The 27940-nt window shown below is 35.2% G+C and overlaps 1 protein-coding gene across 3 annotated transcripts; it reads left to right on the top strand.

Annotated features, from left to right (window-relative positions):
• Positions 1-27538, top strand: LOC116172296 (clavesin-1-like). Of its 3 annotated transcripts, none has more exons than XM_031489485.1 (6): positions 1-173; positions 10589-10745; positions 26474-26568; positions 26625-26775; positions 26828-27021; positions 27081-27538. In XM_031489485.1, exons 1-6 carry the CDS (start codon positions 153-155, stop codon positions 27390-27392), a joined length of 930 nt encoding a protein of 309 aa, XP_031345345.1. In that variant the 5' UTR covers positions 1-152; the 3' UTR covers positions 27393-27538. The 3 variants fall into 3 exon arrangements, with proteins under 3 accessions (XP_031345345.1, XP_031345347.1, XP_031345344.1); XM_031489487.1 differs by lacking the exon at positions 1-173 and adding an exon at positions 460-480; XM_031489484.1 differs by lacking the exon at positions 1-173 and adding an exon at positions 5250-5504.
• The last annotated feature ends 402 nt before the right edge of the window (positions 27539-27940 follow it).

Genomic DNA, 27940 nt, shown 5'->3' with positions numbered 1-27940 from the left:
ATAAGTAGCTACTTCTAAAAGTGGCAACATTACAAGACAAGTGCGCTCGTATAAATCTCGGTGATATTTTTATTCCGACACCGACCGTGGCCGTGGTGAAGTCGACAGTATGAATGAACTCTCAATTATTTAAATAATGTTCACGTACGTGGATGTATAAGACAATGGAAAATGTAAGTAAAACAGTTATGCAAGTAGCTATTTCTGAAAAGTATTTGGTCGAATCTTGAACAGACATGTAAAAATGATTACTTTGCGCAATCATAGTTTGGTAATATTTCGGATAGATTGTACGGTTGGTTTATCACCGAAATAATTATAATTAGAATCTCAAAATTTCTAAACCTTTGTTAACATAGTTGCACGATTTTCCTTAACAATTAAGTACTTAACTAGCGAGTTGCGTGTCGTCTTTGGTATTGAATAGTAATGATTCTTTCCCTTTTTGTTTAAGTTGAATATTGCTGACTAGTTAAAATGGTATGTACTCTTCATCTATTTTTACAACTAGCTTTATGATTGTTTATAAATATAAAACGATGGTAATCCATTCTCACAAGTAATTTTATGGTTTAATTATTCACTGAAAGAAACTAAGCACTTAAAAAACACCTTCATGATACGCTAATTTCAGTCATTATCTATTTTAAAACACCACATATCATAGTGTTATATACCTACTACATTTCCAGAACAAAACATTTAATATAATTTGTATTTTTGAGAAATGCAAATATTGTTAAGAACGTGAATTTAGATAGCGAAGCAGGTTTCGAAATCCGTGTTTTATTTGAAAATGCTTGATTTTTTCGTAACACATCTGCAAATGTCCTGCTAGATCTTCTGTAGCGAAAGAGACTTTGATTAAAAAGTAATGTAGACAGATAAATGTAACATTTAGAAACACGTTGAAGAACTGAAGCGAAGGGGAAAACTGTTCAAATTTACGTAAGTAGAAACCAGACACTATCCCCACCACTTGTTGTGACGTCACAGGGTCATGGCTTTAGATTCCGGACCAAGGTAATGGGCCTTGAGTTTTGGTCGAAGGTCGTGGATTTGGATTTCCCAGACAAAAAAGTCAGGGCCTTGGTGAAGAGGATTTCCCGGTTGCGTAACTAAGGAGTGTCGTTGTTTATGGACCAAGGTCGTGCTGTGCCATAACAAATACGCGACCTTGTTTATATGGTGCCCTATGAATGCAATCTATGAGATGAGTGCAAAGCAAAGCGTTCAATTAATAAGATAAGAAAAATGTGTTTTATTGCAAAATCTAAGCTACTCTTAAAAAATGACAAATTATGCAATTGAAATTTACCATATCTCAAATTTGATCCATATAGGATGAAAACTTTAGGAGATAGCGTTGGGAATGCCAAAAGGGTATTTTTGCAGTTTCGTTTTTGAATTAATTTAATTATCTCTTATTTTAAGGGAGCGATATAGAAAATGGCAAATTATATATTTCTCATTCACACGCGAAAGAGATGTATCACTATAATTGGGTTGACTCTAGGAAATGATAAGAGATTCATAAAATTGGTAATAATACGTATACACGTAGAAAGATAGCTGAATACTAACCAGAAATAGAATAGAATTGCATAATGACCTTCAGATACCTACTGTATACATTTTTTGTATGCATTCGGTGGCCTTGGTAAAGGGGATGTGCCGGTTACATCACTCACTAAAGAGCAACCTTGTTTTATGGTAGAAGGTTGTGCACGGTAATTTACCCTGTGTTTTTGAGTTAAATGTTACACAATTTAGACTCTTAAAATAAACACACAAACGATATAGAATATAATTGATAGAGAGACGGGATAGAAAGATTTAAAAAGTCAGTCTTCAATTAAATAAAATAGGCGGATTTATTTGAGGTTTGTTAATTTGATGCGGTTTTTCTTTTAATCGGCGAGACAATGAAAAAAAGCCGCATAAACGACCAGATTCTCTACAGCGGTTAGTTTGTTTGGGCATAAAATCTTCGTAATTTCTTCGTATGGTTTTGATCCATACGCCTGACTAGCACTTATTCATTGCGAGTTTTCGTAGAAAATTGTTTGTTTTAGATAAGCCAATTCCGCGTAAAATTTACCTATGTGTTTAAGAGAGCGTTTAGGAAGGGAGTTCTGATTGGTTAGTCTGATTGCTACGCTCCGGTAATTGAATTAGAAGACGCGCGTTTCTGCGTTAAATTTTGGTGACAAAGTTTTGCCCTTCGTGGTATAAACAAGCTCGCCAAGTAGAATTCAGTGCGTTGTAATCAAGAAGTCAGTCAAGTTCAAAGGAAAGGTTGAAGAAAACGCACGTAAAAGTTTGGGTGTAGCAGTATTCATGGAAGTTGTTTCCGGACAGCCTTTAATTCATTGCTCGTGTGTTTTGTTCAGCCAGTTTAATTCTGCCAGTTACTGCAACCGGATCAGAACAGAATTCAAAGAAGAACAAGTGCTCTGATTTGTGTAATTTTAACAGAAAATTGTAACTACTTTTAAGATGTTATGATTTTGTTTAATGGTAATCGAACGCTTATGCGGGGTATATCAAACGAACGCTGTTGTAGTCCATTTGTGCTAGTTAGGATTTTGTTATTATTTTCATTTGTATGTGTACAATAAACGCTGTTTGTGCGAAATCATGTAAATCGTGTGTTTAATCGAACCCTTTAACGATCCAGATAAATGTCTCATGCTTAATTATGATTAATTTTGTTGATCCGTACCCAAAGTTCATTTTAAGTGTTATCAGAATTTAACATTTTTAACGCATTTTTTAAGAATTAAAAAAAATGTGGTATTGTTTGCGTTTTGACCGTCCGTCGGTTCGTCCGTCCGGACCCACTTCTGCCGGTTCGAACTACTTCTAGGGGAATGATCCTAGAGTCCTGGAATTTTTTGCGGTAGGTAGCCTATACCTTCAAGGTGTGCCAGACGGTCATCAAATTTCGCTGTCTAAAAGGGCCCCCCTCCACACGAATTATTGCCTGAGGTGCTGTTTTTGAAAGTAAAACGTGCATAACTGTTACATACGACAACCAATTGGTCTCATATTTCCATACGCATGCTTTTAGTGGTGCCAAGTTAAAGTTTAGAACATGGGGGGGTAAACACATGTTCACAGGGTATCATCGAAATAAATATTGGTTTGTACAAACTATAATTTTATCTCTCATTGTATTCTAATTAAAGGATCAACGAGAGGAACCGTTTTCTACCAACTACTGCCCTTCTTTCTGTTCTCTGATCAAAGTACGGGTGGATGGGGGGGGGGGGGTAGTGGAACTAGTTTTATCCTTCATGGTACTCTAATGAAAGGTCTCAACGAAAGGAATTAATTTATACCAACCATAGCCCTCCTCCTCGACCTCTGATCGTGATCAGGTATATTCCCTTATACTTCAAGAACGGATTGTCGGAAGAGGTACTCACAAAGGGTGATTGAGACGTATGCAACACATATATCCATTGCTGATGTCGTATGGCAGTCCCAACCACTCAGCTACGATTCTGGGAAATGGTTTACCCTCACGGGATGAACTGAATATTTTTCTAGTCTGTAGTTTACAAACCATCTGTCATGGGCCACATTCTGCGGTAGAAGAGAAATGTATCTATGATACAAGTTCAGGGGATCGACACCAGCGATTGCAATCAATAACGCTATCTAAAATTAACAAAATTCCGAACATTTCCTGAATATCAGTGCGTACCTTCGCCATCCAAAATTCTTTCTCTGGAGCCTTTTTAAGAACCTCTCTACACATCCTTTGTCCAAAGTCTTCGCCTTTTTCGGCTTGTACGTGCGTGTGTCAAGAACACTATCAGCTGCCCATGTTTTCAAATATCCAGCTTCTTGTGGTTCTTCAATGTGGTACAGAGCATCCAATATTTGCTCCGCAACGTTCTTCCAAATGTGCAAGTAAGCGGAGGAATCTCCAAGACGTCATTTACGTTTTTCAAAAGGCACCATTTTTCAAACCCCGCATGCTCCTTATCGTGCGCACTCTTCCAAGGCAGCGAGCGCATACTAGACTTTTTGTCCGCTTCGCTAATTCAGTCGTGAAATAGCAGTCTACTGTTGAAAGGCAAAATGAGTGCCGAAAATCTACGAATGAGCAACCGAAAAACTTTAAAATTCTTGGAATGGAAGAAAGGAGCTTCAGGAAGGATAAAATCTTGTTCCTGACTCGTGTGTCATTCTGTACTTACTTGATGAATTAAGCCTTTCTTGCAGGGAAAAAGAACGTAATGACACACTTGATAAATAAATAACTATTATCCAACTTCTCGGTAGCTAACTTAATTTTTTTTCAAATCAGAGAAAACTACTTCAGTTTTTCAACATTTGGATGATTTATAATAATGGGTAAAATGTATGGTTCGTCGAGTCACAGGAACAAACATGCTCGAATGTCTGGAACTGCGTTAGAACGAAAGAAAATCTCACCGGCATAATTTCTATGGGTGTTTCGTATCATATTGTTTCAAAGTGGAATTTCTGCTCGGCGTGAATTTTGGTTTTCGACAATAAATAGTACTACATCGTAACTTTGATTATTAAATTTATAATGAAATGTTGGTTGGGCATCTGGGGTAAATCGAGAAGAAACGAGTAGAAGGCACCAGAAACCGCCAGCTTTGTTGAAACATTCATGTTTCAGAATCACAGTACAGTGCTGGATCCGTTCTTTACTGGATGAGCTAGTGGAAGAATGAAGGTCCGTGAAGCACGGTCATTAAAGCTCTAACGACGGTACCTGATCACATCATTAGTGCTTCGTTAGTGCTTTATAACTTGCATCAGCACGACCGGCCGTTTTCAAGAAATCGACTCCCCTCCTTCCCTTGTGTAGTGCTGACTTCCTACTCTCGCTGAAAGCACTAACGACTGGACAAGTACTAATCGTTAGTGCTTCGTTAGTGCCTCTTAGTGCTTTATAACTTGCATCAGCACGACCGGCCGTTTCCGAGAAATCGACCCCCTCTTGTGCAGTGCTGACTTCATACTCTCGTTGAAAGCACTACTAACGACCGGAAAAGGGCTAATCGTTAGCGCATTACGGATCAAACATTGCCTTTGTTTCAGCATTATATTGAATCTTAATCTATGGTTTGATAATTGATATCGAACTTGAACTGCGACAGATTGACCTATTGTGTCATTAAGTCAACTTCTCGTTCGTTCACCTGAACCTCGTAATGGATCAACAGTATCTGAAGAAAACGAATTGCGTGTACATCCACTTAAACGTCAATCACCAGTATAGTACGAGATCGAGTTAATTGACTTTTGTATTCTATTGTCACTTATTTATGATATGATAGCGATAAATATGTAGACGATCAAATTATCTTGGTCTAAATAAAATTACCCTCACTTTCAGTATATGTGATATCAGTACACTATTAAGTTGTGCGTGGTAAAGTAATAATACAAGCCTCAACGCGATGCTTTCGTTTTTTAAAAAAAAGAAAAGTGTCAAGACTGCGGATACAAATGAGGTAATTCGTAAATGTTTTGAAGTTGCTAGTTTTTAAGAAAGAATTTTCACTTACTATTTTGAAACGCAAATTGTTTACATCGTCATCTAAATAAGGACCCACCAAACATTTCTGTTTGAATACGATTGATGCTAACACATATTGGAAATAGTCGTCACAGTCTTACTGAAAATATTCTTCTACACATACCTACGCAGTATTAGCCTAATTTTAAGGTTTAATGCAATTCAGTGCACTAATGAATTTCATTATGGCCTAACCCTTTGTGTTCAAGCAGTTCGTCCCACACACCATTCCGACAGTACTTCAAAAACAATGCGAAGATTAGATAATATCGTTTCCTAGTCATTGACAGTGAACTTTGTATGTACCTTGTTTCTTGCATTACTCATTTTTTACAACTGAACCATGGACAGATCCTGCTAATCTCTAATCTTTGTAAACAGTGAAGCCCAGTTTACATGCGTCAATTGTCACCTGGGCTGTATAAACGTAAATTAAACTTTTAAAACAAGATAAAGATAAAACATTACGATAACGTTATGCAAAAGGTAAACGATCAATTTCCAAAGGTCGCAACACGGACCATGAGGTGGGTAAATGCTCAAAATGAAAGCAGGAAATTACTATAATGTAATTCAAGATTTTCTCTGTGAAAAAAGAAGGGGAATTGAAGAACTTACTCCGCTTAATAATGGGGGCGAATCAAACATCCCTAAATGTCATTTTCTTTTTGTTCTGTTTTTGTCGAGAACTGGATGATAAGTTGTATTCTATCAATTATCGTACCTAGAAACGAAGTATTATCCATATACACCGACTTAAAAAATGGCGCATGTTACTACATCACAATTCAAATTTACAACAAACACGTCGTCCAATTCCTATTTGCAGTTGCCAGCGTAATAATAATATGGTAGGTTGAGGAAAATGGTCAATCTTCTAGTAGGTAGTTCGTGTCGACTAGGAGAGTAATTAATTAGTTTCTGTCTAATTTTATGCTAATTACACTGCTCAACAATCATTTCGTCATTGGTGAAATTAATTCTTTTCTATTCCTATACCTAATTAAGATAGGAAATCGCCATCGGCCATAATGATTTTTGTTTAATATTTCAGAAACTATAGAGCTACAGCTAAAAAGAAAAATTGTAATTGAAGAGAGTTTTACCTAGAAAGTTTCATATGACTTGTTTCCCTGGTATGTACTCCATTTGGCAAGAAAAAAAATGGTTTTTGATAAAAATCATACAAAATCCCTAATGACTTTAAGTCGTTTTCCCCAAAAACATTCAAGTCCAAATACCAAAAATATCTCTTTGAGCGACAGTAGTTTATCAGTATATTTTTAGTTTCTTATACATTAGCAAATCATTTTATTTTATTTATTATTTTGTTATTTACAATATTATTGATGTATTATTTGGGTTCAATGCGCATAATTTCTTTTTCTTTATTTTTTTTCTTGTTTTATAATTATATTCATTGTCTTGACATGACAATAAGAATAATTTGTTAATTGGGGGTGAAGTGCAAGAACAGATAATTCAACTGTTTGGTTAGTTAGTCTGAACTTCATCCTAATGAGTTTGGTGAAGGATTTGTTTATTTTTATTTGGAAAGCTGTTTATGTACACAACATTTTTTTCAGATATCTTTTATGGAGGATCCGAGGGGCGTTAGATGCTAGGATGCTACACCCTGTATCGGGTGGCGCACCATTGCAATCTCCGCAATAGTGAGAGATGCAGTGTAGGTTAAATGGGTGCAAAGTTGCCCCTTTATGTCACTAATTAAAACGAATTTTAAATTTTTGAAAAATTTTTGTAAATATCTTAGATATTATCGAAAAACCTTCGAAGAATAGAATATGTTACCAGAATATCCATTTCCAATTTCCAACAGATTCAGATTCTCCGCAAAAAAGTGCCCCTAGAAGAAACCGTCCATTTCTGACCCTTATTTCAGATATCTCCAAACATTTTTCAAAAATCAAATATCTGCATTTGATGACGTAGATATCCAATTTTACTTTGGCGGCTGTTGTCTCGTTATGGATAGTTAGTAGAAGTCCCTGTACTTGGTAGACCTAAAGGAGGCATACGAAAACGTTCAGAAAACACAGCAAATTGAGCATAGGCCATAGGTGGTTTTGTAGAAATGTATCATGGTCAATTAAATACATTTGGTGTCCCATCCGAAAAAGTGACCTGTGCGTTAAAGCTCACTTTTAAGGGATTTCTACTGTTTGGTTGTGTTTGATGGGCAATTCACCCTATATGAATGACATCATTAACTTGTAATAAGATCCAATGACGCATTCCACTTTTGAGATCGAATGTTTTCCAAACATCTTGATCTTATCAATGGTTTTTTTCTGTACTATGTATTATTGTAAGTTGCTGCGTATAATTATTAAATAGAAATAAATATACATATTGCTAAATTGAACATCACCGTGATTATGACAAATGCTTCTTTTGTAAATGAAAAAGATTTATTTGACTTGTATATCCTTTGTTTGAAGCTTTCACAAACGGACACCGTTAGCGTATCTATGCGGTCAAATCTGTACCATTCCCTTGATATATACCAGAATTTTTTATGCATTTAAGGCTTTGTTCGTAAAATGCTTCTGATTCATCCATCACCATCAATTTCATAATCTTTGTAATAGTCTTCACTGGGTTTTGTAAGTGGCGACTTCTCTTCTGCTTCTGCAAGAAAACCACTGAATGAATGACCTATTTTTCAACCAAATTCATTTTATTACTAATGACGGTCAATTTTAACAAGCATTAAGTGCCATTTCCATAGCAATCGTGAAATTTCGAATAATCAGCCCACTTAATCCAAAATGGATTCGAGTATAAAATCGATATGATTTTTTTTCCCTTATTTTTAAGTTATACTGCAGGTATAATTTTAAAAAACTATCAGAAACGCGTGTATATTTGGTCTCTGAAGCACTTGCTACGCGCCGTTAATCCCTAAAGACTTCTTAATATGTTATTTTTCTCGACAATAGGGCAGATAAGGAGAAAAGTGTAGTAACTATTTTTGTAGTTAATATTGATTTCTTTACTTTAGATTTTGTTTTTAGCTATAGCTTGCGCAGGTATCAAGAAGGTGAGCAAAAACTGTTTGGCTACAAAATCAAGATAGAATTGCTTCTTATTTGAATTTTGGACTTATCACCATGATTATTAAATTTGGATTTTTTCCAAATATTCCGAATTTCAGCTAAACTGAATTTTTTTCGAGCCGTATTTCAAGCCGAACCGAGTTTTCAAAAAGTTCGGCTTGGCTTGGTTAGACTCAATTTCATCCCTCTTTCTGAGATGTAACATAAATATTATTTGACACTGTGGGTATGGCTGTACCAATAGGCTTATGGTTATTTCTTACCAGATGAGAACATGAAAATTGTAAACATTAGCAATAAATGGCACATAATTACCTCAAAATACTAACAAAGACAAAAAGTACGCATTCGTGCGAACGGCGACTGCGCATTTTCCGAGGCACTTTCTCTTTGTCTCCCGGCACACCGTTCTTGAGGTGCCTTTGATGACAGATGCGTCTCGTTGAGGTCTATCAGTTGCTGGTAGAGCGAATTCTATCGAATTGCATGGGGTAAATGCAAACACATTGATGATGCACGGGAGCTAAATCTTACGCTATTCCTGTTATATTTTAAATTTAGTTGCCGCAGTTGACGCAGAAACTATAAAATGCATTGCCTTGATGCATATTTGCATAATAACAAAGACTAGAGGAGGATAGTCTTTGATAATAATTAACTTATATGTTCTTTATCTGACTTGGTCAATTTTTAACTTGTGTCAATTAAGCAGACACTTTTGTAGTTTGTTGAATGGGTCCTGCCAATTGGACATTTGTACCGTATTATAGTAACCAGTGAGCCTTGTTGCCGAGTAACATCTTTCCTTATAGTGGGTCGAATATTCTTCCGGATTGGAAGATAATGACCACAATATTTTTGGATTTCACTTAGTTCACATATCCCCTCCTCCTAGTGAAATTTAGAGCAGATTGTTTGAAATAGCTTCATTCATGATAATGCACTCTTATACACAGCCATGTTGTTCGCATGAAAGAGGATAAATTGCAATTTCATGTTATTCCGAACCCATATTCGCCAGGTCAACCACCGCGTCATAGATAAATTCACATATCTATTCCTTATTAGGCAGAAATGTCCCTCGGCTAAATTCATCACCGTAACGAACAAATGTTTTTGAGGGATATCAGAATCTGTATACCAACACGTCACGACGTTTTTTTTTTGCTTTCGTTATTCGTGTAGAAGAAAATATGTTGAAAAATAAACTGTACAGCAAAGCTTTTTAACAAAAAAAATCTGTACTATATTATGCCTGGTTTTCACTTTTAGTCTTATGTTCGGTTAAATTATCATCATAATTTCATCACTGCTGCTTCAGAAAAAAACCATTTGTCTTCAAATTCTTGCTAAATGTCTATGGTGCAATATATGACATTGTAGAACGCTGTACAATTTCTGTGTTTTTGGTGATAGTTATTACATATATCATGACAAATGTATGATGAAACGTGTCCTTTGCAGGAACACTTAACACAGATTGGTATTTACTTCCATAATTGTACAAATATTGTATCGCCATTCTTACATAATGGTAAATAATTACCTACATATTTGAAAAATTGCAGTAATGCATATGGTAACCATTCATTGCATGTTATAATATTCATACTGAGTTTTACACATATCAACTTTCATCGTACAGAATTAGAGATCCTTTACAGAATTACATATTTTGCTAATTACCTACAATACCGTTTTGCGTCATGGGTGCTGTAATAAACCCGAGAGATCACTTAAAATGTGTTTTCCGGTTTGTAGCAAACATCAATTATATTGCGGTTATAAAAATATTGAAAGTAGGTTAAACCCGTCTTGATACACTTCATTATTATAATGAAACGCATGCATCACATTTAGGTAATCAAACGACACGTGTTGTGCCTCTAAATAAACGTTTTCTGTCTCGCAACAATTAATAGAACGTTTTCTTTTTCAGAATGAAAACGTCGAAATGCCCAGTGATAACCCCGTGCTATCCGCTTTGGATTTAGGGGAACCACCAGAAGAAGTCCTGGATTACGCAAGGAACGAGATTAATGAAGATCCCGATACGAGAGTGCAGATAATAGAGGACTTCAGAGATCTCATATACGGTAGGTGATTTATTATTACGTCTAAACAGAAAGATTGTAACACTAAATTTGAACTACCATTTTTTTTTTGGCAAAATTGAACTGTAAACCTTGGAGACTGTCAACCATGTAAAATAATGATAAAAGCGAATTCGAAGTTTGTGCTGCTATTCCTCGGGATGAAGTAGTCAGTGAAGTCCTACAAATCCAATATCAAATGTTGAAAATGATTTATGATGTTTATCAGGTTCTTGTGTGGGTCCACAGGATCCAAACCTAAAATCCTTTTTTGATTACCTGCCTGACTACATATACGTTTTATTCATAGCACTAGCGCTAGTCGAAGATAAGAGTAATGGAAGTAGTACAAGAGACGAAATTTAAACATATTCGTTATCATTGCTAATTCAAGCTAGAGTTAAAGTATACGCATCCTTTCTCTGTCTAACGAGATGAAGACGAGGACGACAACGAACACGAAGAACAAGTCGAAGACGGACAAGTGAGAACAAACTTACACTTGATGGACTATTAGTGGTCAGGTTATCCCCACAAGATAAAAATGTTTAAATGATCGGCATATTCTGAAAGAAAATGCGATTCTATATACAAAAATCTTATACACATCATAGCCATCCTCAAGTTATTAATAAGAGAGTTACAAAGCGATAGGCATTGATCTCATTCTCAACAACAAAAAATGTACAAGAGCAAAATATCTGAGAGTAAATTTTTTCTTTAAAATATGCGTTAAATGTATATGATGGCGTTCCATTTAGAAACATGTTATTTTGTGGAATATCTATACTCCAATGTTTCTTTTTCCGATCATTATAATACTGGCATAAATGTTGTATATTTTGTATACCTACTCTTTGATATAACTGAATAAGGAAAGAAGATTTCATTCAAAATTAATTGTAGAATCAGAATGCATCCAAAATTAATGTTGAGCTTTTATATTTAACGTTCTCAGAACGTCAAGAAGTTAGAAAACTGCTTGTGATCACAGTTTTCTTTTTAATTTTTCATTTTTTATTTATGGCAAAGATATACACAATAAAAAGCTAGCAAATGGATCTGGCCGTTTTAGGTACTGACAGGATTTATATTCAAGGAAATGAAGTTTGCATTGTAGAACTGCATTAACTGTTTGTAATGTTTTAGCGCATATTCACAATAATAAAAAATGGGCTCTTTTGGGCCACTTTGTTTTTCCGGCCGTCCCTGGCTGTGCCACTATCAGATTTTTGTCTTAAGAACTATTTCCCTACTTTTTTCGTTATTTGGTTCGTTTTGGTGTCGAGGTTTACGCCAAGGAAGGAATTATTGCTGTGCCACAGTTTGAAGAAATGAATTGCATATGTTCAGAGCCAACTTATTAATTTATAAACGGATTTTTTGAAAAATTTTAAGAGAAGCTTCCTAAAAAAATAAATTAACGTATGATCAAACGTCAAGAAACGGATTTTAACTGATGATGCTTCTTATAAAAGTGAATTTGAAAACACACGTACAACATTTTCCGTAGCTAGCACAGATACTTTGTATTGTATGGCGGATATATGGAAGAACAGCGTTTTCTGTTGTTTGTTCTATTGTTATATACAAACTTAAGGGGCATAAAAGCGTATTATTATTGTACTGACAAATAAACCTGGCTATTATCGAGGGACAAACCAATGTGGGATTCTGGTGTACAACCTCTTGGCATTCATGGAATTCTTATGCAAATCATGTATTTTTTTTAAATCATGGAATTCTTTTGGAAATCAAGTCTTTGTAAAAGCTAGGCTTTAGGTTGTGGCTTATTTTTTGTTGATTTTTATATAATTATCTGGAAGTTATACAACATTTTTGAAGTGAGTAGTTCTTATCGCTTGGTACTATGGACTACGTTTTGCACGGGACTACTATAAATTTATCTCATCCTGTAAAATACGCTTCGTCACGAGACGCTTCAAGTATTTATCTCATTTGCCACGAGACGCTATGTGGAATTGCGAGCTTTTTAAACCACATTTGATTGGGAATATCGTATTAAATGTGCCTTCAAAATTAACTAGTGTACACATTTAAATTGTAATTTATTGGTGCACTTTTTATCAACATAAAAAAGCCAAAGAAATCTTGAGCAGCGGCGCAGCTATGTTCACGTGTTGAGTCAAATGATGCTGTTAATATTTAAATATTTTACAAAAATAATCATTTGTATTTTTAATAGACCAAATAAAAGAACTACTGAACAAAGTTCTCTTTCTACTACTTTCTACTACTTATGTTCTATAGACACTTTACTAAGAACTGAAATACATTTAGTCAAAATCGCAATTGCACAAACCATTATAAATCATAATTTTCTGGTTTCATAAATCATGGTAACTGCGCTTTCCAAATTACGTGTAAGAAGTAGTCCTGGTTTGTTAAACGGCAGAGCAAAGCGATGCTAAGCTTTATAGAGAGTCGATGGTGTCCGAACACGATAATTGCCAACCGCTTGGGTCGATATGCTACATGTAACAATTCTATAGAAAATGGGTCAAATCCAATGAAGTTGCTCGGCCTCTCTTTTAGATCCGCTTTAGGGGTTTATAAATAATATAAAACAAAAAAACATCCATTTTATTTGTAGAGGCCAGAAATTGTAAGGGATTTGTTAAGGCATTTGACAGGTCTTGATAAGCGACTCCCCCCCCCCCCCCATAGTTTCATTAAAGGAGGATTTGCAATTGCCGTCGAAATATTTCTCCTGTAGGAAAACCTTGTCCTGAAGAAAAATTCTCTTCCTGGAGATTAGACAAGGCAAAAGTGTTATTCTGTATTTGCATTAGTATTCTCTTCAGAGTTGTAATGAATAGGATTTATGGCGAAATAGACAGGAACTCGCACGTATTACCTATTCTTTTCCAAAGGCGAGTATCTTAGTGGGCGAATAGGATGCTTTTTTCGAGGGCAATCTTTCCTAATCTAGTTTTTAGGGACAGTTTTACTTAATATTCCAGTGCGGGATGTATTGGAACGAATATTTCGATCACCTAGATTGCATAGGTTCCGAACGGGGGCGCTGAAGCAATTCATGGGGGCAGTATGCAGGTGAGAGTTATACAGAGGGACGGTTATGGCGTTATGGAAGTAGTAACTAGGTAAGGCTCCGCCGGTGCCGCCCGGCAGTCACAACTTACATTGACGCTTCCCTGGGAATTTTCAACATACATGTGGAGACTATCTGGTGATTTAAAAAAAAACCGCAATGCTGTATATATAAATGTGTGAATTTTCGAAATGTTCGCGTTTTTTCAATAAAAATGTGTATTCATTTATTTAAAAAGTCCTATTTCCTGTAGTAGGTAAGTAGTCCTATTATGTTATGAAAGAAACAAGATACGAAGAATCACATACGATTTTCAGTAGGGGAATTTTTTGGCAGCTCGCTTTCGGAAACGCGACTTTTAATTCGGCTCATATTCAATAGCACTGATCCTTGAACTTGTAGAAATCGATTGGTAAAGGTTTGACATTGCTGTCTCTTTACGTTCTCGAGTTATACGAGGAACAGACGGACGTACAAAGCCGTCACATAAGGGAAATTTTTTTTCTTTCGAAAAATTCCCCTAAACACTAATGATGTGATTTTAGGGAATTTGTCAAATGTTGAACGTTTGATTGCATACTTATTTAATAATAAAATTGGTGGTTTTGTTGTGAAAAGTCACTAGAAATCACTAGATTTTGGAGAAAAAATCACCAAAAAAATTTCCACCACCTAGTGACTTCTGGTGACTTCCAGGCGGCCATTCTCAGATTTCTGTCATTTACTACTTGGCAACACTGCCACCAATGGTTTAGTGAAGTTTCTAGAAAACCAACAATTGATGCGAGTGTCCCGGAGGGCGGGATATCGGCGAGGGAGGAGAGAGATATTAGTTTTGAAAGAATGTAAAAAGTCTATTATCAGCAGTGTGCGTCAGTGTACCGAAAACTTAATCAAAAGTAACTATGACTATGATTGAACGACTAGGGAGCGGCCATCATTTTTTTGCACCTTGAGGGGATGATGCTTAAAAAAAGGTTGGGAATCTATGACCTAGAGCGAACGTTCCGGCGCAAGCTTTTCAGAACCATGGGGGCTCTTTCTTACAAAAAAACTGAATTTTGTTTATGTTAACATTAAATTAGAGTTCAATTAAGTTTATTGATATTTAGTGATATATCACTGTTCAATATCTTTACGTCCAAAAGATGAGATTATGATACTTGAAAGGCTGAGAACACTTTTCTTGCAACTTCGAAAATTATATTATCAACTGCTTCAAAAATAAATTCCGCAATTCAGTACTATTAAAAACCAGAAAAAATAAATTCCTACTCTGTAAGTAAAATTCTTTACGTTTTATGTATTTCAATTATTGGAATAATTTAGGGGTTTTCTCTTTTTAGCTTCCTAGCGCCAGGTAGTTGTTGCGATAGCCGTTTTTTGGCAACGTTTCGCGCGGCCAGTACACGGGTGATATTAAATATGTAAAATCGAAATAATTTGAGACCATACTGGAAAGTCGTTACAAACGTGATATTCTTCCCCTTCATACTTAGAGGCTGAAATATTCGATAAGGCTGCAGTTAAATTTAGAGGTCTACCAACTAATACTTGCATTCCGTATCCAAGCACTTTGTTTAAAAATCATCAATTTGAAACCACTTTTAACAAAAAAAACGATGCCAAGTTTATCTAAGGCTAAATTGCAACAATTGCATATATTTCTCTAATAGAGGAAATGGTGTAATCCATTCTACAAATACACAGGCTAGTCTTTAATGTAGCCGACCATAATATTTAAATAATTTCAATTTCCGTATAAAAGGTCATGGTCATCAGAGCGATACGAACATCTCAAATATACCAACAAAATGAATAAACAATCAAATCTGTGCGTAATTATATGAAAGCAAAACTAAATCAATTTCGAAATCGGTACCTAAACCTATAATTATGATGCTCACGTTTCTTTTTTGTCTTTACGCACCGTTGCGTGGCATCCAAAAAACTGAGGCTTATTAATATATTTTATTGCAGGTATTTACTGACTCGTTAAGTTGTTAAGAAATCTAGATTCTATTAAAAATGAGTTAAAATATTATTGATAATGTTCCGGATTTCTCTTTACCTACTTGATCCTTGATATGCTATTCACATAGTTTGACTCAACTTTATCGTTTGACGACGATTTAATCATCAAAATAACCCTTTTTTTTAGCCCCTGTGGCTAGCTCTACATAAACCTTTACGGTAATTGATTGATTGATGAAAAAATTTTCTTTTCTTTCTAGTTCCTGAAATTTGACTTCAAGAATTGATTTGTTATAGGTTTTTTCTAAATTCAAAACACAAAGTTACCACTACGCTTTGGATATATTGACAAAAACCAAATGGTGTAAGATTTTAATTCACATTACCTTTTACATTCTTTACTGAAAGTACTCTAAATTTCAAATCTAAAAAATCAATGCCGTGGCCATATCTAATTTCGAATTACTCTGACCTTGTTTGCGGTTTAAAATAGCAAATATTACACAATTTTCATGTAGGTAGGTAAGTTATCTAAAACATCATTATAATAAATCCACAAAAATTAGAAATTTATTAAATCTGAACAATAGTTATTTACATCTGAGTATGGGAAATAAAGGTTTACGTTAGGTAACGAGTGAGATATTTACTGGGGAAGCGAATGTAAAAAATTTTATTTAGTACTCTCTTTTTTATTAAAATGCTATAACATTTTTGTGTAGAATGTTACACCCGAAAACGGAAGTTAGAAATCATTAAAACAAACAACTTTTCTTAGTTCCAATTTTTGATTTGGTACTCCGGTTCAAAGTAATAGACGTTCCTTTGTTTCGAAAAATCGTCATAACTCCTTTATTTTAAGGAGGAGGAATTAATATTAAATTGAATAACGCCTGTTACACCATACTCTTTTTCCATCCCAAAGTGGAGTAGGGCAGGTTATTCAAACCAAGGTTCAGTTAACTGTAAACGTTTCGAAAACATTTCGATAAAATCAACGGTTTCACTTAACCGTCGGGAAGCAGCCAGCTTCGTTTTTTTCGTTGATTCCAATATTTAACGAAACATCACTTCCACTAAAAAAAACTCATTCCTCAATATCTTTCTAAAACATTGCCAATCATAAGTAGACTTAGTAATGACAGTTTCGACAGAACGCGGCGCGCGTCCCCACTTACGCCGAAAATAACGCACAATCCCTCGAAACAACGTATCTCTTCTAACAGCAGTAAGAACACGTGCGCTAATTAAATATCGTCTGATAGCAAAGCTTTTTATCGCAAACGATCAGATTGCCCACATTTTAACACGTAATTTCACGTTCTACAATTAAATACGGAAATTTAAATAAACAATTTACAAAAGCGATAAAACAAACAAGTAAATAATACTCAATTACAGCAATTCTAAAAGGAAAATATCATTGAAACACACATTCAAGTAAAATAAACCAACGTTGTTCGTATCGTGTAGAATCTTTCTTTTGATCAAAATTGACGTGTTAGCCAAAAATGCGCCAAATGCCTTTAATCATGTTCCCAACGTTTTTGCGTACGGAATTTTTAAATAATGTATTTCTATCCACTGGAAGATGCGCCCTGAAAATTCGACGACAGAAGGGCCGCCTCCGGAATATTCACCCCGAAAAATATGTCACATTTTATCACATTTTTTATGCACTACTAAAAATATAATACGGGGAACATACAATTGATTGACGTTTTACTTCACAAAACAGCAAATATTTACAGGGAGTGAGGGTTGGATGGAACACACAGAATGTTTAAGGCTGCCTGTACATTTTTTAATTCTTAAAGATGCGCTAGTAAATTGGATTTTGGCCCCTATTTTTGACTAGGAATGCTGTAGTAGATTTCTTACGAAAGCTCACGTACCCTGGATGGTTATGGCGGCACTTTATGTGTTCAGTGCGCGAATCTTATGGCTGGTATACGAAGATTCCTGGGGCCAATCTTTCGAGGGAGAACTTTCCGGAGGCGAATCTTTTCGGGGGTAAATATTCCGGGAGGCGATTCTTTCTGAGAGCAATATTCCGGGAGCGAACTTATGATTATAATGCCCCTTTGGGTAATCATGTATTTTATTAGATGAAACATGTTTCCATGCGTCTTCCTTAATTGTTTTTAGTACTTCATCCGCCCACTCCGCTTTGAATGACTGAATCAGAAAATCGGCTTATTTTTATTACCTTTTTTTGCGGAGATTATAGTCCAACAAAAACGGTACATCTTTCATTTCGGACTAATAAATATTTTTTGTGACGCTTTAAACTTTCTCCGGTTTCCCTATCTATCAAAAGGTGAAAGGAAAGAAAGGTAAAATTTAAATATTAAGGGGCGGCTGCTTTTGCTTGTCATCCAAAACTGGAACCATTTTTCAGTAACGAAAAATGTTCTTTTTCTATGACCTCCCTGAAAATGAGGTTATTACATCTAATTTAGAGTAATGATATAGTTCCCATTATACGTACAACCGTGCGTAACGAAAAAAATTAGAATAGATCATGTACGTTTGGAAGTGATATAATGGGGGTTTACAGTATAGTTGAATTCCGCAGTTCTAATTTAATAAGCGTGTACCTGAAACCATAAAACATTTTTTTGGGCAGGAAAAGTTTATTTAAAAATAGAGGCTGATTAGCAAAAAAATAATGAACATGTGCGATTTTAAAGGTTTATTCAAAACGATATGATTGTGACGGGCTCTGTGACGTAATAAGCCCAACCAATCAGCTCCTAGAACCATTCAGATGACATAACGACTTGGCAATATTGCAGGAGAATGGCATTTATAACTTGCGTCATCTGTCACCGGCACTTGTCACTTTCGTGCTAGATGCAGTTAAACTTCCCTCTCAAAACGTCAAATGTGACAAACGTCAGACCCTCGCGTAAGGTTGCCAGCTCACTTCTACGTGATTGGTTGTAGGTTTGTGACGTATTTAGTCTGAAGCGTTTCAAATTCGGATTAAGAACACAGCTTTTCAATAATTTATTTTGGGTTTATTTTACTCGCAAATGAAAATTGAGGACACACGGGTCTTTTTATTTTTAATGTACTTTGTGGATCAGAAATAAAAAATGAAGGCTGGATGACCCCATTATCTACAAATGTTAAAACTGTCAACAGACGCGTTTTGAGTTTTGCCTGATTTTCATTTCGAAATTCACGCAGGTCGTAGAAAAAGTATGGGACGTAATTCGGTTGCGTATGACAATTCCACACTTTTTTCTACTCACCTCTAACGCACTATTACAACCTTATGACGCAATATACTATTTTTTCATACCTTTTCATACCAAAATTATGTTCCATCGTAATTTTTCAGGTTGACGCAAGTTTAAACTTTAAACTACATCTTGATTAGGCAAGCGGCACATGGTCCAAAAGCCTCCCTTCTCTGAATTTGGGTCTATATACTTAGCAATAGTTGTTTTCATCTTAATTTAATAATAACGCCTCTTTCCTTATTGTCGACTTTCAATTATAGTATTAATAAATAATTACAGGTAAATGTGCACCGGTGTCAGTGCAGGCTATTGGACAACGACTAATTACATGTACAATATTACTTCGGGTAACAATCTAGGAAGAAATACTAATAGTCCGGAAGTTTCGTGGTGAATGTTTCCTTTCGATAGGATTATGAAAAAAATTCCCAATAAATGAAGACAACTAAGTATATTATGCAACGCCAACATTTCTATTTTCACAGTCGCATCCCAAAAAGAAACGCAATTATTGGATACTTGCGTAACCAGGTCTCAAACCAAATGAATTACGAACAACGCGTCAAGCGATGCAGAACACTGTGTTTTACGCAACGACGATTTTCAAGTGAAAGGGTTGACAAATTATCTGGCTCTCAACCTCAACTCATGGTTGTAATATCAATTCCACAATCTTTAGTTTTCATATCCTATCGTTAGGCACCGAGGGGTAAACCGCGATGGGAAATCAGTGTACACGTTTGAGGAAATCTATGGGAAATCATAGGAATTCCGGAGGAACTCCTAGGAAAGCTAAGAATTCCAAGGAATTCCATGTGTATTCAGGAGGAATTCCAAGGAAATCACAGGAACTCCGAGGAAATCAAGGGAACTCTAAAGAAATCAAAGGAACTCGTGCTGCATTTTATTATTTAATTTGGTCTTAACTAATTTTTTTATTTGTTTATGGTATTTTTCTCATTTAATAATGAGTTTTTCTCATTGCAAATAGGTCTATTAAAATATAAAATAGTGTTTCGTCTAAGGTCGTGTCTTTATCCGTCCGTCCGTCCGTCCGTCCGTCTAACTTTGCGACGTTACTAGTTCTTTATCTTAAGAGCTATTGTTCTACTTTTTCGCTATTTGGTTCGTTATGGTGTCGAGTCTTGTACCAAGGAAGGAATTTTTTCTGTACCGCTTACAAAAAAAGTTATTGTAAAAAAAACAAAAAACCGTTTTTTACATGTTCCATAATTTTACCCTTTTGCCGTTTATTAACGATCCTAGAGATCGTTTATAATTTTGCATTGCTATCTGTCGCCTGCCGGTTGGTCTCTCCGTCTGTTCCTTTGTCTGTCTGTCCATCTATCTGTCCGTGTGAACGATAACTTTGTTTAGAAATGTTCGATCGCTTTTACATCTCCGTTAGTTATGAACTGAATTGCATGAAATTCAATATGGGCATAGATTTAGCCATATAATACGCAATGCCAAAAGTTGAATCGAATCGATTCAAAATTCACAGTGCCCTTTTCGCATCTCGACCATAAACCGAATTGCAAACTTTTTTACTTATAAAAGTATTTGAATGAAATTTGATACATAGGCACTTGGAATAAAGGAAAATCAAACGCCAATTTCAAAATTTGGTTTTGCGCATGCGCAGTGCCAACTTTTTTATTTATGGAAGAATTTAAACGAAATTTGATACATAGGCACTTCGAATAAAGGAAAATCAAACGCCAAGTTCAAAATTTGGTTTTGCGCATGCGCAGTGCCAACTTTTTTATTTATGGAAGAATTTAAATGAAATGTGATACATAGGCACTTGGAATAAAGGAAAATCTAGCGCTAGTTTCAAAATTTTATTTTGCACATGCGCAGTGCCAACTTTTTTTATCTATGGAACTATTTAAGTGAAATTTGATACTTAGGCGCTTGGAACAAAGGAAAATCTAACATTAGTTTTAAAATTTAGGTTTGCGCATGCGCAGTTCCAACTTTCTTATTTAGAAAAGCATTGAAATGAAATTCTTCTCATAAACTGAAATTGAAGTAGCACGTCAACAATGGATTGCCCATGTGCAACGCTATCTTTCATATTTGTGGCCGGATTTTTACGATTTTAACAGAAGTTGCATCTTACAAATGGGAAATGAATACAAGTGGAAATGCGCTTTATGTAAATCGTTTACGATTACTTTTTAACTTGACACTTGACACTTTTATACTTTTTTTATGGTTTTACCTCGGGTTTTACTTACCAGGAAATTGTTAAATCAACGGAATAACAATGAAATAATTAAAAAACTTTAAAAAATCAGAGGAACTCACAGGAACTCCAAAAGAAAATCGAGGGAACTCCTAGGAAATCAGAGGTATTTCGCGGAAGTTGGAGGAACTCGGAGGAAATCAGGGAAACTCCGAAGAAATCAAATGTACTCTGAAGAACTCGAAGGAACTCAGAGGAAATCTAATATTTATAGGAAATCAGTGTACAAAATTTGGGTTGCGGTTTACCCCTCGTTAGGCACTCATTTTTAATAGATTCTCAGGTCTATTAAATATGTCATGTTCAAGGCTTGTCAAAATGACATTGTTAGTGGGGACCAAAACAAGCACTTCTGGTTGCAAAGTGTCTCGCATGAGAAGTAAGTTCCGAATACTCCCAAAATTTACCTTTCGTTTTTTAATTCTTTACTATCACATACCTATATTACCGTTCAGGTTTCGTAACTTCTTTTTCAAGTTTCTTACTAAAGAAGAAACGCCCATGAACGGATTGTTGAGATACCGGATGGTTCAAATTCGTGGCTTACCATTGAGATCTCGGTAACGGTCAGAGATACAGTGTAGGATATATTGGCGGAAAGTTGCTTCTTTTTGTGACCAAAGAACGCATTTGAAATTTTTGAAAATTATTTGAAAATATCTTCAAAACTGAAAATGTCAAATTTCGTTTTCATTTTCCTTAGCTTAAACGGTCGGAAATGGGCGGTTCCCGTTAGCATCTTCTATGGGCGCTTTTCTTTTCGAGAATCTGAAACTGTTATCAGTATTTCCACACCATGCTAGATGTAGAACAGTACTACTTTCTTATGGGCGCCATATTGAATTTTTACAGAATAACATATGATACAAAAAATAGAAAAAAATCAAATGTTTTACATTCATTTTTTAAGAATTAAAAAAATGAGTTATTTTTTGCGTTTTGTCCGTCCGTCCGTCCGGACCCACTTCTGCTGTTTTGAACTACTTCTAGGGGAATGGACTTAGAGTCCTGGATTTTTTTGCAGTAGATAGCGTATACCTTGATGGTGTGCCAGACGCAGAGGGGGGGAGGGGGTGGAACTAGTTTTATCCTTCATGGTACTCTAATGAAAGGTCTCAACGAAAGGAAAAGGGCGATTGAGACGTCTGCAAGAAATATATTCATTGGTAATGTCAAAACAAAAGCTATTTCGGTTGAAAAAGTGCGCTCTATCTGCACAAGAGTTGTGCACAATTTATACTTGTTTATTATTGAATACATTGGTGCTAGTATTTTTGGACATTGTTTTTATGTGTTCAATTAAAAAATTCGGTCAAACAGGAAGTGAATTCTAAAGTTTTACTTGAATTTGAAAAAAAACGGTTCATAGATCAAAATGTGTAAATTCAATCATAATGCTAAACCGAGTTTTGTTATGAAAATCTGTTAGTTATGCGAGATTATTGCCTTGTAAAGTATTATTATATTTTTAATTGAGGTCAGGCATTCTCTATAATTCGCCGGAACTTGATTGTCTTGATTCTGACGTGCAAGTGGTAACCTTACACTTCGTTACTTAGCTTTGTGAAATAGCATCAGACGTGCAGAATAAGAGCGACTGAGTAGTAAGGGAATATCGTTAGACTATAATATAAATATTTTGACAGTGGTATTGAATTAACAAGTTCGAGAGCAATCGAGTCGCGTTAAGTCATAAAGAATACTACTACAAAAAATACAAACAAACAAAATACAATAAAAAAAAGGAGCAGCTAACTATCTCAAAGGCGAAAAGAAAGGTCTAAACAGCATTTACTTGCATTTTAAAATCTATGAATAATAATAATAACAGTTTTTATTTGTTTTGTGCATAAATAAATAAATAAATACATAAATACATAAATAAATCTATAATGTATACTTTGGAAAAATAAGACTTTATACAAAAATGAATTACCCAGATGTCCAAAATTCAGTGTGTGTGGGCATATAAGCAAATAAGCTTCTTAGGAAAGTGATATAGGTCCGTGGTGGAAGGTGGGTTCTAATTTCTTTCTTAATTTTAATGCACGAAATATGAAAAATAAGCCGAATTAAAAGCAAACGAGTTTTAATTGATATATTGCTCTCAATCTGTACAAAAACTGTTTTCATATTTTCTTTTATTGTTAGTATTTTTGTAAGCAATGTAATTTTTTACGTGTAGTTTTGGTTACACTTTATAATTTTGTTTAGATTATTTCAAATTTTAAGGGGCGTTAACTCATATTGAATTAATCGAAAGTAGTTGGATTTTTATCCAGAATTCCAGAACTTGCAAAATTTGTTAAAATATATATAAAATCAAGCAAATATACAAAACACCAAAACAAAGCATAAGGTCAAAGATACAATATTGAGGTTAATGGAATAGCATTGAGAATAATTGTTGTTTATTAATAGGGGATACAGTGCAATAGTGTTTACATTATTATCATGATGTCATACGTCATACACCAAGTGTTGTGTAATCTGACTAACCGATAAATTGGGTTAAACATTTGACGAATCGTGTTATCAGCAAGCTTTGGATCATTGGCATTGACATTATATTTGCTGCGATCTCTATCAAAGCAGGATATGCAAGACCAACGTACATTTTAATAATTTATAACTTAATTAGAGTTGCGCATGTAATAATAACGCAATGGCACGGTATTTTTACAGGAAATTATTCATTTTTAAGAAAAGATTGATATTGCAGTCAACAATGCATTCAAGCGAACTCTCCACTTACACAGTCCACCAACTTTTAAAATTTTAATCAATCATAACCTCGGTCATAGCCGTGCTAAACTAAGTCCGTGTGACGCAACTGAGGAGATTTTGATAAGCTTTCACTACAATTTCACAATAACAACCACAGGATCTACATTTCATTTCAGTTCACATCATTGCTTCTTCACTCGCCCCCCTCACTAACCTCTCTAATTACTTCACATTACTTCGCTTCATGTTGCCTCGCCTTACCTACTTCACATCGTCTTATACTTCACCTTACTTTAATGCATTTCACCTATAACTAACTGTCTCGCTGAAGGTGTAGTTTAATGTGAAAATCGAGTTTCCCAGATTGATTGTGTCTCTACGAGAGATTTAAAAATAATATACTCAGTACATTTGAATCTTACGGGTTTCTTAAGTTTCTCCAAGTTGTTCTAAAATTTGTCGCAATGCTTCTCGCCCTTTCGGGCTAAAAGTACCTCCTCAATTCACTCGAAGTTCATATCAAAACCCTATTAAATTTCCGTTAAGTTTCCCTAAAATTTAGAGATTCTTTCCAGTGCATCTTATTTCCATCCTCGTCCAGCTCGTCTCCTTCATCTTTTCCCTAAGGTCTTCATATTCTGTTGAAGTTTTTCCGAAGTACTCCCCAAACTCCATTCATGCTACCTCTAAGTTTCTCGCAATTAATAAACTCTCCTTACGTTCCTCATACACCTCCCTCAAATCTCTCATCCATTTCTACTCAATCGAGTTTCCTTGTAATTAACTATAGTTGACAGTGAGCCCAGAAAGGAGCCTCGACTTTGGTTCTGTGAATCATAGAACATTTCACTGCAACTGTTAGTGTGGCCAAAAACGAACCTTAAAATTTTGCTTCTGTAGAATACATTAAATCTCCTAATACCAGTTCCGCGTTCTCGTGGATTGTCGGTCTCGAGTACTGTTATTTATCGCTCTTTCGCAAGTAGACCGAAAATTAGGGGCTCAATCAACGAAAAGAGTTAAGAAAACCTACCTAAGTAATGACAGAAAACTCGGAACCATTGTCTACGTTCGCACCCAGGTGAGTATGTCCTTCGATGCAGCCCTTATCAAATTTAGTAGCAATTCAACCACAAATTGTTCAGATGAAGAGTTGCGAAAATTGATTCTTACTAATGCATTCCCTTGCGCCTAAAGTTTTCCAAATGACAAAAGCTTGGCATTCTTTAATTTATTGTGTTGGCACAAAATGCCATTTGACTATTCTGAAACGCCCGTTCGCTTTCTCATTGCCGAGGGAGATTGTTTCTTCTATAGCGCATTATTTATTGTAAGATGTTTGTGTGGATTCTAAATGAAAAATGTTAATTAAGGAATAAACTTGATTAATCCTTACGATGTCTTTATTTTACTTTCTTTCTGTGCTACTTCAAATAAAAGAACCGACAGACGACGGCCTCTAAAACTGTAACTTAAAATACCCCAAGACTCAACGTAAAAAATTTAGGGCCCCAACACTTTTATCTAGAAGGTAATAAACAATGCATTACACCCTGTCTCACTACAATACTTTAAAGATTCATTGGAAAATATTTGAAGAACCTTGGCCAGAATCATTAGAATATTCTTAAATATCACATAATTTCGAAAACTACCCCAAAACATATTTAAAAACCTTGCGAATAATTTCTGATAAATAATGATTAATATGTACACTTTTCAATCTATTATGAAGTTCTGATGCTGAAATCACTTAGCGTGCTTGATGAATTATCTAAAAGTCATTGAGAAATCTATTTTTTTTTACCAGGTGCAGTTTTAGCTGATTTATTATTTATATTTATAACAATATTAAAATGAATTGATTTATAACAGTCAAAATATTATTTATCACTTACACATGCACAATGTATAACAGCGAGAACTATTTATTACTTCTGGGTTGAAATTGGAAGTAACTGAATCCCAATTGGATTATTTATATAGTAAACGCCGGTCTTTTACGAACCCTTCCGAACGCTCTCGAATGTTCTAGCACAAAACACATATTTCTCGAAAAGATTGCTTCACATCCGTATTCGTTCTTCAACGCCGATGACTAATCTTTCATGGTGTCGCAATGTCTATCGGGATTTCCGGAACATTCGCTACAATAAGAATAAAATGGACGCATAAGAGAATTGAAATTATCATAACTCAAATAACATAAAAACATAAAATGGAGGTGTGGAAAGAATCTTACAACATCCCGTATTTTATTTGAGTGATTTGATAATCATAAAAATTTTTCAACTTTTTTGATACGACAAAAAATAGCACACCTTAAACACAACATTATTAAGAAATTGGGTATAACTTTACGGATCTACAAATGTAATAAACCTCAAATTAAACTGATTTATTAGCATTAATTGTATGTAATTAATTTTTTTCCCTAATAGTAATTATGTTTCAGAGCGTGGAGAAATCGAGCCGCACAGAACCGATGACGCTTTCCTACTACGATTTCTTAGGGTAAAGAAGTTTAACATTCGACATGCTTATAAGTTGGTAATAATTACAGTTTAAAATTTTAATTTTAGTGTAACTTGCAGGTTGTATTTCAGATACGCAACTATTACGAATTTAAAGAAGCCAACTCGGAATTCTTTGAAAACGTAGATTTGGAGCATCTCCAGTCAGTCGGCGACGCTGGCGTTATAACTGTGCCACCGTATAGAGACCAGACTGGTCGACGAGTACTTCTCTATCGCTTAGGTAAACGACGCCGACGGTAGCTATAACTACAATCACTTCATTGTATTTCAAGGCTTATGGGATCCGAAACAATTTACCACCACCGAGCTGTTTCAAGCGACAATGTTAATTCTGGAATTGGCAATTTTAGAACAGCGCGCGCAAATTCTGGGAGGAATAGCCATGTTTGATCTCGGCGGACTAACTATGCAACATTTCTGGCACATGAGTCCTGTAATTGCTAAGCAAATTTTTGATATTATGGTGGTAAGTAAATTCACTTTTACTTTCTACATTGCGAGGAATTTTATAGCACGTGCTTATAGACTTCGTTTCCGATGAGAATCGAATGTGTACACATCGTAAATCAGCCGTGGATTTTTGAAATGATTTTCAACTTCTTTAAACCATTTTTGAATGATCAGATGAGAGCGAGAGTCAAAATTCACGGAGAGAACATGGAGTCGTTACATGAGGATATCGAGCCACAATTTCTACCTAAAAGGTATGGAGGTGTTCATCCAGATTATAATTACACCGATTGGATAGACTATTTTAACGCAACCGAACAAATCGGCAAAGAATTGAAGTCTTTAGGGTATACTGCGAGAGTAGTAGAAGACGACGGGGATAGATAATGGCACCAACTATAAATAATTTTATAGTATTTTTGTATATTTTGTAAATTTATAAACACATAATGTAGCTGTAGATATACCCATGTGATATTGACAATGAATAAGGATAATCAATGTCTAAAAATAAAAGTACATATTTTAATTAACGGAACATATAGATAGACTACTCCTAGAGCAACAAAACGGAAATACGGATAAATTGTAGCTGGTATACTTGTCACTAACTTTCTTTAACACACATTGCATACGGTTACAATAAATTGCCAACCAAATGGCTTAAATATAATTTTAACTATACAGGCTGATTCAAATTCGAGGGCCACCCCAACCATAAGGATCTCGGGAAATGTAAGAGATAGGTATGTAGTTTAAATTTGGAAAAGTGGCGTTTTTGGATGCTTAGCAAAATGCAGTTTTGAAACTGAAAACATTCCGACTACTTTCCGGAAAAAAACGAAATTTGAAAAATAGTTTTAATTTTTTACTGAAGTTATTTAAAAAGATCTTTCGAAATAAATGACACATATTATGGCCAATTTTTCCCTCTA

This window comes from Photinus pyralis, unplaced genomic scaffold (assembly GCF_008802855.1).
Source record: "Photinus pyralis isolate 1611_PpyrPB1 unplaced genomic scaffold, Ppyr1.3 Ppyr1.4_LG5, whole genome shotgun sequence".
Classification (NCBI taxonomy): Eukaryota; Metazoa; Arthropoda; class Insecta; order Coleoptera; family Lampyridae; genus Photinus; species Photinus pyralis.
Note: the sequence above shows the minus strand (reverse complement) of the source record. Positions and strands in the feature narration are given on the sequence as shown.